The sequence below is a fragment of the Oncorhynchus masou genome, chromosome 6 (assembly GCF_036934945.1).
Source record: "Oncorhynchus masou masou isolate Uvic2021 chromosome 6, UVic_Omas_1.1, whole genome shotgun sequence".
NCBI classification, from domain to species: domain Eukaryota; kingdom Metazoa; phylum Chordata; class Actinopteri; order Salmoniformes; family Salmonidae; genus Oncorhynchus; species Oncorhynchus masou.
The window spans coordinates 918,071-929,162 of NC_088217.1; the positions used below are offsets into that span (position 1 = coordinate 918,071).

Genomic DNA, 11,092 nt, shown 5'->3' on the forward strand with positions numbered 1-11,092 from the left:
GCTGGTCTTGTTGATTCAGTCTATGTAGCTGGTCTTGTTGATACAGTCTATGTAGCTGGTCTTGTTGATTCAGTCTATGTAGCTGGTCTTGTTGATTCAGTCTATGTAGCTGGTCTTGTTGATTCAGTCTATGTAGCTGGTCTTGTTGATTCAGTCTATGTAGCTGGTCTTGTTGATTCAGTCTATGTAGCTGGTCTTGTTGATTCAGTCTATGTAGCTGGTCTTGTTGATTCAGTCTATGTAGCTGGTCTTGTTGATTCAGTCTATGTAGCTGGTCTTGTTGATTCAGTCTATGTAGCTGGTCTTGTTGATTCAGTCTATGTAGCTGGTCTTGTTGATTCAGTCTATGTAGCTGGTCTTGTTGATTCAGTCTATGTAGCTGGTCTTGTTGATTCAGTCTATGTAGCTGGTCTTGTTGATTCAGTCTATGTAGCTGGTCTTGTTGATTCAGTCTATGTAGCTGGTCTTGTTGATTCAGTCTATGTAGCTGGTCTTGTTGATTCAGTCTATGTAGCTGGTCTTGTTGATTCAGTCTATGTAGCTGGTCTTGCTGATTCAGTCTATGTAGCTGGTATTGTTGATTCACTTTATGTAGCTGGTCTTGTTGATTCAGTCTATGTAGCTGGTATTGTTGATTCAGTCTTTGTAGCTGGTCTTGTTGATTACGTTGATGTAGCTGGTCTTGCATGTACAGTCTATGTAACTGGTCTTGTTTAAACAGTCTATGGACCTGATCTTGTAAAAACAGTCTATGTAGCTGGTCTTGTTGATTCAGTCTACGTAGCTGGTCTTGTTGATACAGTATGTGTAGCTGGTCTTGCATACACAGTCTATGTAGCTGGTCTTGCACATAGTCTACGGAGCTGATCTTTTTATTTTTAATTTTATTTTACCGTTATTTAATACTGTCTATATAGCTGGTCTTGTTGATACAGTCTATGTAGCTGGTCTTGTTGATTCAGTCTATGTAGCTGGTCTTGTTGATTCAGTCCATGTAGCTGGTCTTGTTGATACTGTCTATGTAGCTGGTCATGCATATACAGTCTATGTAGCTGGTCCTTTATAAACAGTCTATGTAGCTGGTCTTGTTGATACAGTCAATGTAGCTGGTCTTGTTGATTCAGTCTACGCAGCTGGTCTTGTTGATACTGTCTATGTAGCTGGTCATGCATATACAGGCTATGTAGCTGGTCTTGTTGATTCAGTATATGTAGCTGGTCTTGTTGATACTGTCTATGTAGCTGGTCATGCATATACAGTCTATGTAGCTGGTCCTTTATAAACAGTCTATGTAGCTGGTCCTTTATAAACAGTCTATGTAGCTGGTCTTGTTGATACAGTCAATGTAGCTGGTCTTGTTGATTCAGTCTACGCAGCTGGTCTTGTTGATACTGTCTATGTAGCTGGTCATGCATATACAGGCTATGTAGCTGGTCTTGTTGATTCAGTATATGTAGCTGGTCTTGTTGATTCAGTCTATGTAGCTGGTCTTGTTGATTCAGTCCATGTAGCTGGACTTGTTGATACTGTCTATGTAGCTGGTCATGCATATACAGTCTATGTAGCTGGTCATGTATATACAGGCTATGTAGCTGGTCTTGTTGATTCAGTCTATGTATCTGGTCTTGTTGATTCAGTCTATTTATCTGGTCTTGTTGATTCAGTCTATTTATCTGGTCTTGTTGATACAGTCTATGTAGCCGGTCATGCATATGCAGTCTATGTTGCTGGTCTTGTTGATTCAGTCTATGTAGCTGGTCTTGTTGATTCAGTCTCTGTAGCTGGTCTTGTTGATTCAGTCTATGTAGCTGGTCTTGTTGATTCAGTCTATGTAGCTGGTCTTGTTGATACAGTCTATGTAGCCGGTCATGCATATGCAGTCTATGTTGCTGGTCTTGTTGATTCAGTCTATGTAGCTGGTCTTGTTGATTCAGTCTATGTCGGTGGTCCGTTATAAACAGTCGATGTAGCTGGTCTTGTTGATTCAGTCTATGTAGCTGGTCTTGTATAAACAGTCTATGTAGCTGGTCTTGTATAAACAGTCTATGTAGCTGGTCCTTTATAAACAGTCGATGTAGCTGGTCTTGTTGATACAGTCTATGTAGCTGGTCTTGTATAAACAGTCTATGTAGCTGGTCCTTTATAAACAGTCAATGTAGCTGGTCTTGTTGATACAGAAACATAGACACACTGACTCACTCCAGGACGTCTCTATTGAATTGTTTCTGCCTGTTCCCCAAGAACTCTCCAATCATCTGCCTGCTCAGGCCCTTCCTCTGGAGCAGGAAGTGAGCCACTCCCTCTGGAGTGTCTGGGACAAACCCTCGATCCGTCAGGTACTGACAACCCTTCTCTGGCTTCCTGGAAGGGGGAGAGAGAGAGAGAGGGACAGAGAGAGAGACAGAGAGAGAGAGACAGAGAGAGAGACAGCATTATCATAATCCTGGATTTCTCTGTCTGCATATGTGTAAGAGAAGAGGCATGATTTGGGGTGAGGGTGGGTTAAGGGTGGGGTGCTGGGAATGGGGTGAGGGAGTGGTAATGGTGGGTTCAGCTCCTGCTGGTCTATAGGGGGTTCCCTGAGAGAAGATAGAAGGGAGGTGGCTGGGGAGCACTCCTCTTCTAAAGCAACTTAATGGTCCATAAAGCAAATCAAAGCAGATCAACAATCATCAAGATTAAACACAATCACACAGACACAATCAGTTCAATCACACACACGTACACAGAATAACACAGTCAGTCAGTCCGTCCAATCCTTCTCTAAGACGTGACTAAAAATATTGTCAATAGGTCTTTAGTAGTAATCAATGTTGTATCCGGTGTGAAATGGCGAGCTTGTTAGCGATGTGTGCTAGTAGCGTTTCAATCAGTGACACCACTCGCTCTGAGACCTTGAAGTAGTTATTTCCCTTGTTCTGCAAGTGCCACGGCTTTTGTGGAGAGATAAGTAACAAAGCATTGTGGGATGCAGTTGCTAATGTTTTCAGAGGGTCCCTGGTTCAATCCGTCAATCTCTGAAGGGTTGTACTTCCTCCTCTTTGCCCAACAAACAAATTCAGACTCTGGCCCCATTATGGACAAAATTGCAAAAACATTGATGGCTTTTTGAAAGAGTTTAACTCTGAAAATGGTAGTGAAGTTTTTGCACTTCGGTAATTCACAGAAAAAGAAGTCCTTGATGCCTGACTTGCAATAGATACCAAGAACTCCACAGGGACGAACCAATTGGAGCCAGGTCTTCTCAAGTGTGCTGCCCCCCTCATTGATAGCTCAGTAACCCATATCTTAAATCTAATATTGTTATCAGGAAGTATGGAAAACCGCTTAGGTGCTGCCACTCCATAATTATCTTCCATCTCCAGGAGTCCATATCTAGCTAAGATTTGTGAATCCTTGGTAAATGTACAACTTTGCTTTTTTTATCTGAGAAATGTGTGTTGAATGTCAACCAATCAGGGCTTAGGCCTGGGCATAGCACTATTACAGCAACCACAATGTAAACCAATCAGGGTTTAGGCCTGGGCATAGCACTATTACAGCAACACTATTACAGCAACCACAATGTAAACCAATCAGGGTTTAGGCCTGGGCATAGCACTATTACAGCAACACTATTACAGCAACCGTTCAACCTGTTGTTATGGTGATACTATTTATCAACCTGTCTACCTGTTGTTATGGTGATACTATGTATCAACGTTTCTACCTGTTGTTATGGTGATACTATTTATCAACCTGTCTACATGTTGTTATGGTGATACTATGTATCAACCTGTCTACCCGTTGTTATGATGATACCATTTATCAACCTTTCTACCTGTTGTTATGGTGATACTATTTATCAACCTGTCAACCTGTTGTTGTTGTGGTGATACTATTTATCAACATTTCTACCTGTTGTTGTTGTGTTGATACTATTTATCAACCTTTCTACCTGTTGTTGTGGTGATACTATTTATCAACCTGTCTACCTGTTGTTGTTATGATGATACCATTTATCAACCTTTCTACCTGTTGTTGTGGTGGTGATACTATTTATCAACCTGTTGTTATGGTGACATTATTTATCAACCTGTTGTTATGGTGATACTATTTATCAACCTATCTACCTATTGTTTTATGGTGATACTATTTATGAACCTTTCTACCTGTTGTTATGGTGATACTATGTATCAACGTTTCTACCTGTTGTTATGGTGATACTATTTATCAACCTGTCTACATGTTGTTATGGTGATACTATGTATCAACCTTTCTACCTGTTGCTGTTGTGGTGATACTATTTATCAACCTTTCTACCTGTTGTTATGGTGATACTATTTATCAACCTTTCTACCTGTTATGGTGATACTATTTATCAACCTGTCTACATGTTGTTATGGTGATACTATTTATCAACCTTTCTACTTGTTGTTATGGTGATACTGTTTATCAACCTTTCTACCTGTTGTTGTGATGGTGATACTATTTATCAACCTGTTGTTATGGTGATACTATTTATCAACCTGTTGTTATGGTGATACTATTTATCAACCTTTCTCCTTGTTGTTGTGGTGGTGATACTATGTATCAACATTTCTACCTGTTGTTGTTGTGGTGATACTATTTATCAACCTTTCAACCTGTTGTTATGGTGATACAATTTATCAACCTGTCTACCTGTTGTTGTCGTGGTGATACTATTTATCAACCTTTCTACCTGTTGTTATGGTGATACTATGTATCAACCTGTCTACCCGTTGTTATGATGATACCATTTATCAACCTTTCTACCTGTTGTTATGGTGATACTGTTTATCAACCTTTCTACCTGTTGTTGTGGTGGTGATACTATTTATCAACCTTTTTTTTATTATTATTTTTTTTTTTACCCTTTATTTAACTAGGCAAGTCAGTTAAGAACAAATTCTTATTTTCAATGACGGCCTAGGAACAGTGGGTTAACTGCCTGTTCAGGGGCAGCACGACAGATCGTGTACCTTGTCAGCTCGGGGATTTGAACTTGCAACCTTTTGGTTACTAGTGAAATGCTCTAACCACTAGGCTACACTGCCTGTTGTTGTGGTGGTGATACTATTTATCAACCTGTCAACCTGTTGTTGTTGTGGTGATACTATTTATCAACCTTTCTACCTGTTGTTATGGTGATACTATTTATCAACCTTTCTACCTGTTGTTATGGTGATACTATTTATCAACCTTTCTACCTGTTGTTATGGTGATACTATTTATCAACCTGTCAACCTGTTGTTGTTGTGGTGATACTATTTATCAACCTTTCTACCTGTTGTTATGGTGATACAATTTATCAACCTGTCTACCTGTTGTTGTTATGATGATACCATTTATCAACCTTTCTACCTGTTGTTGTGGTGGTGATACTATTTATCAACCTGTTGTTATGGTGATACTATTTATCAACCTGTTGTTATGGTGATACTATTTATGAACCTTTCTACCTGTTCATATGGTGATACTATGCATCAACGTTTCTACCTGTTGTTATGGTGATACTATTTATCAACCTGTCTACATGTTGTTATGGTGATACTATGTATCAACCTTTCTACCTGTTGCTGTTGTGGTGATACTATTTATCAACCTTTCTACCTGTTGTTATGGTGATACTATTTATCAACCTTTCTACCTGTTATGGTGATACTATTTATCAACCTTTCTACTTGTTGTTATGGTGATACTGTTTATCAACCTTTCTACCTGTTGTTGTGATGGTGATACTATTTATCAACCTGTTGTTATGGTGATACTATTTATCAACCTGTTATGGTGATACTATTTATCAACCTTTCTCCTTGTTGTTGTGGTGGTGATACTATGTATCAACATTTCTACCTGTTGTTGTTGTGGTGATACTATTTATCAACCTTTCAACCTGTTGTTATGGTGATACTATTTATCAACCTGTCTACCTGTTGTTGTCGTGGTGATACTATTTATCAACCTTTCTACCTGTTGTTGTGGTGGTGATACTGTTTATCAACCTGTTGTTATGGTGGTGATACTATTTATCAACCTGTTGTTATGGTGATACTATTTATCAACCTTTCTCCCTGTTGTTGTGGTGGTGATACTATGCATCAACATTTCTACCTGTTGTTGTTGTGGTGATACTATGTATCAACCTTTCTACCTGTTGTTATGGTGATAATATTTATCAACCTTTCTACCTGTTGTTGTGGTGGTGATACTATTTATAAACCTGTTGCTATGGTGATACTATTTATCAACATTTCTACCTGTTGTTGTTGTGGTGATACTATTTATCAACCTTTCTACCGGTTGTTATGGTGATACTATTTATCAACCATTCTACCTGTTATGGTGATACTATTTATCAACCTTTCTACCTGTTGGTTGGGTGATACTGTTTATCAACCTTTCTACCTGTTGTTGTGGTGGTGATACTATTTATCAACCTGTTGTTATGGTGATACTATTTATCAAGCTTTCTCCCTGTTGTTGTGGTGGTGATACTATTTATCAACATTTCTACCTGTTGTTGTTGTGTTGATACTATTTATCAACCTTTCTACCTGTTGTTATGGTGATAATATGTATCAACATTTCTAACGGTTGTTGTTATGGTGATACTATTTATCAACCTTTTTTCCTGTTGTTGTTATGGTGATACTATTTATCAGATTGTCTACCTGTTGTTGATATGGTGATACTATTTATGAACCTTTCTATCTGCTTTTATGGTAATACGATTTATCAACCTGTCTACCTGTTGTTATGGTGATACTATGTATCTACCTGATGTGGTGATACTATTTATCAACCTTTCTACCTGTTGTTATGGTGATACTATGTATCAACCTTTCTACCTGTTGTTATGGTGATAATATTTATCAACCTTTCTACCTGTTGTTGTGGTGGTGATACTATGTATCAACCTTTCTACCTGTTGTTATGGTGATAATATTTATCAACCTTTCTACCTGTTGTTGTGGTGGTGATACTATTTATCAACCTTTCTACCTGTTGTTGTGGTGGTGATACTATTTATAAACCTGTTGCTATGGTGATACTATTTATCAACATTTCTACCTGTTGTTGTTGTGGTGATACTATTTATCAACCTTTCTACCTGTTGTTGTTATGGTGACACTATTTATCAACCTTTCTACCTGTTGTTGATATGGTGATACTATGTATCAACCTGTCTACTTTTTGTTATGGTGATACTATGTATCAACCTGTCTACCTGTTGTTATGGTGATACTATGTATCTACCTGATGTGGTGATACTATTTATCAACCTTTCTACCTGTTGTTGTTATGGTGATACTATGTATCAACCTTTCTACCTGTTGTTATGGTAATAATATTTATCAACCTTTCTACCTGTTGTTATGGTGATAGTATTTATCAACCTTTATACCTGTTGTTATGGTGATACTATTTATCAACCTTTATACCTGTTGTTATGGTGATACTATTTATCAACCATTCTACCTGTTGTTATGGTGATACTATGCATCAACATTTCTACCTGTTGTTATAGTGATACTATTTATCAACCTGTCTACCTGTTGTTGTTTTGGTGATACTATGTATCAACATTTCTACCTGATGTTATAGTGATACTATTTATCAACCTTTCTACCGGTTGTTGTTGTGGTGATACTATTTATCAACCTGTCTACCTGTTGTTATGTTGATACTATGTATCAACCTGTTCTTCATTATGGTGATACGATTTATCAACCTGTCTACCTGTTCTTGATTATGGTGATATTATGGTGATATTATTTATCAATGTGCAGCTGCCTCTACTCTTAAGTCCCTGGATGACGTTTATCACAGCACCCTTCGTTTTATCACAGAGACAGTTTTGTTACTCATCACTGCATTCTTTGCCAAAAAGTTACCCATTCACAAGGTTGGTTAACTTTGGCGACTCCTTCCGTGTCTACAGAGTTAGGTAAATCTGCCTTTCTTTTCCTTGCACCCTATGTTTGGAATAATCTCAAATACATTTTGATTGGATGCTGATTACAACCACTGATCTCCGATTACAACCACCGATCTCCGATTACAACCACCGATTACAACCACCGATCTCCGATTACAACCACCGATCTCCGATTACAACCACCGATCTCCGATTACAACCACCGATCTCCGATTACAACCACCGATTACAACCACCGACCACCGATTACAACCACCGATCTCCGATTACAACCACCGATCTCCGATTACAACCACCGATCTCCGATTACAACCACCGATCTCCGATTACAACCACCGATCTCCGATTACAACCACCGATCTCCGATTACAACCACCGATTACAACCACCGATTACAGCCACCGATTACAACCACCGATTACAGCCACCGATTACAGCCACCGATTACAGCCACCGATTACAGCCACCGATTACAGCCACCGATTACAAACACTGATCTCTGATAATAACCATTGATCTCTGATCACAACCACTGATCTCTGATCACAACCACTGATCTCTGATTACAACCACTGATCAGACTGCTTCAAAAGGACTAGGCAATTTAACTCAGACTTCAGTGTGTGTACCGCTGTCCTGAACCTACTTGTTAAACAGGTTTAGTCCGATACGATAGTGTCTCTTCCTGATGATATCATTACTGAAGGCCGGTGAGTCCCAGCTGCTGCGTGTCTCTTTGTGATAGGTCTGTTTTCTGAGGGTCTGTTCTCTACTGGAGGACTCAGAGCTGCAGTTAATAGTGTCATTACTGTTAGATGTAGAGTTGATACTGTCATTGTCCCCATCTGAGAAGTCCGACTCCGACTTGCTCTGCCGGTTAGCCATCCCGTTGATCGCCAGGTGGGCCTCTAGTGCGCGTGGCCGGTAGCGGGGAGCATCCTCATCCCAGGAGGTTCCCTTGGGGGGAAGGCCACGGGGGTGAGACAAGGAGGAGGGGTGAGGAGGGGGATGTTTGGGGCTGGCTGGCTGACTAATGGGCTGGCGATCGTAGGCTTTCTGTCTCTTCAGAATGGAGCGGTCGGAACGGTCACTGAGCTCCACAGAGCTGTCGCTGGGCGGCTCGATGGTCAGCAGCGGGAGGCGGTCGACCCTAAGCCTCTGCTCCTGCTGCTTCAGGGAGGGTGTGCTGCGGCAGGAGGTGTCTGACCCCTGAACTTTATCATCCTTATGGACCAGAGACCAGGAGAGAGAACGCAAACGCAGCTCCGACTCTTTGGAGGAGGGCCGGTCTACCGATGGTAAGGGGGTGTAGGGGCGCTCTAGGGACTGAGACAGAGGGAGAGGAGAGTAGGAATGGTCCAGGGACTGAGACAGAGGGAGAGGAGAGTAGGAATGGTCCAGGGACTGAGACAGAGGAAGAGGAGGGGACAGCTCTTCCTCATCGATGTAGAGAGTCACATCGCTGTATGATGCTGTCATCTCATCCAGTTTGTGGTGTTCCACACTGCTGTGTGAGGAGGGCTTGACCTGGTAGGAGAACAGCTCTCTGTCTCGGTCATTGTCCAGGTCAGGGTGTCCTCTCCCCCCTTGCCTCGTCTCTCCTGGCCCCCCCTCCTCCCTGTGCAGACTCCTACTATGCAGAGCATCGTCTATCGACTCGGCCAGAGACTTGACCTGACGGGAGAACGCGTCCTCCAGCTCTGTTATAGCGTCAGTGAAGTCATCGTTCTGGGCCACCACAGGTGACTTCATAGTACCTGGGACCACACCCCCCAGGTCAGAGTTGCATTCTGATTGGACCAGGGCCCCCAGGTGTTTGGTTCCATTGTCGGTGAGGAAGGACGACTGATGAACATTTTCAGGGCCTTCCAAGGAGAACTGCATCCTCATGCTGGACAGGACGATACGTCGGGACATGCGGTTCTCGGACATGGAACTGCGGAGACGTTTAAAGTTCTTGTTCATCTGATACTGGCGGAAGGCTGTCTGGATGGTGCGGGCCGCATGACGCGTTATGAAACGGCCTCCATACTTACGCTCCAGCATCTCCACCTGGAGGAGAGAGAGAGAGAAGACAATCAATCAACCAACCAATCAACCGACAGCATGAGAAGTTTGGTTATCCCTTTACATGTTCATTTACATTACAAGCCATTTGAAATTACTATGTGACATGCACTGAGTATAGCAAAACTCCGGAACACCTTCCTATTATTGAGTTGCACCCCCCCTTTTGCCCTCAGAACAGTGTTGAAAGGGTTCCACAGGGATGCTGGCCCATGTTAACTCCAATGCTTCCCACAGTTGTGTCATGTTGGCTGGATGTCCTTTGAGTGGTGGACCATTCCTGATACACACAGAAACAGTTGAGCGTGAACAACCCAACAGCGTTACAGTTCTTGATACAAATTGGTGCGCCTGGCACCTACTACCATACCTCATTCAAAAGCTGTAAAATTGTTTGTCTTGCCCATTCCCCTCTGAATGGCACACATTCACAATCCATGTGGAATTGTCTCAAGGCTTAAAAATCCTTCTTTAACCTTTCTCCTCCCCTTCATCTACACTGATTGAAGTTGCTTTAACAGGTGACATCAACAAGGGATCATAGCCTTGACCTGGAGTCACCTGGTCAGTCTGTCATGAAAGGGCAGATGTTCTTAAAGTTTTGAATTCTCAGTATACATGCCCACACATTTAGGGAAATAACATAACCAGAAACAAATGAACAAACACATATAGAATAGATCTATAGTTCTGTAACACAGTAACACGATAACACAGTAGCATAGTAACAGTAACACAGTAGCACAGTAACACAGTAGCATAGTAACTGTAATACAGTAACACGGTAACATGGTACCATAATAGGCATACTAAAGTTACACTTGTATTTGTATTTATTATGGATCCCCATTAGTTCCTGCCAAGGCAACAGCTACTCTTCCTGGGGTTTATTATGGATCCCCATTAGTTCCTGTCAAGGCAGCAGCTACTCTTCCTGGGGTTTATTATGGATCCCCATTAGTTCCTGCCAAGGCAGCAGCTACTCTTCCTGGGGTCTGGCAGAATTAAGGCATAACAGCCATTGCTGGCTATAATAGCCTATTGTTGTCTATTGCCTCTGAAATGGAGACAGCGGAGTGTACC

At 41.4% G+C, this 11,092-nt stretch overlaps 1 protein-coding gene across 1 annotated transcript in view; it reads right to left on the reverse strand.

Moving 5' to 3' along the window:
* Positions 1–9,994, reverse strand: part of iqsec1b (IQ motif and Sec7 domain ArfGEF 1b) — a 79,857-nt gene extending 69,863 nt beyond the window's left edge. The window contains exons 1-3 of the mRNA XM_064967366.1: positions 9,348–9,994; positions 8,589–9,239; positions 2,200–2,361 (exon numbers count right to left, since the gene is read on the reverse strand). Coding sequence (XP_064823438.1) covers positions 2,200–2,361; positions 8,589–9,239; positions 9,348–9,988 — 1,454 coding nt within the window. The 5' untranslated portion in view covers positions 9,989–9,994. The remainder of the gene's footprint in view (positions 1–2,199; positions 2,362–8,588; positions 9,240–9,347) is intronic.
* Positions 9,995–11,092: the final 1,098 nt, after the last annotated feature.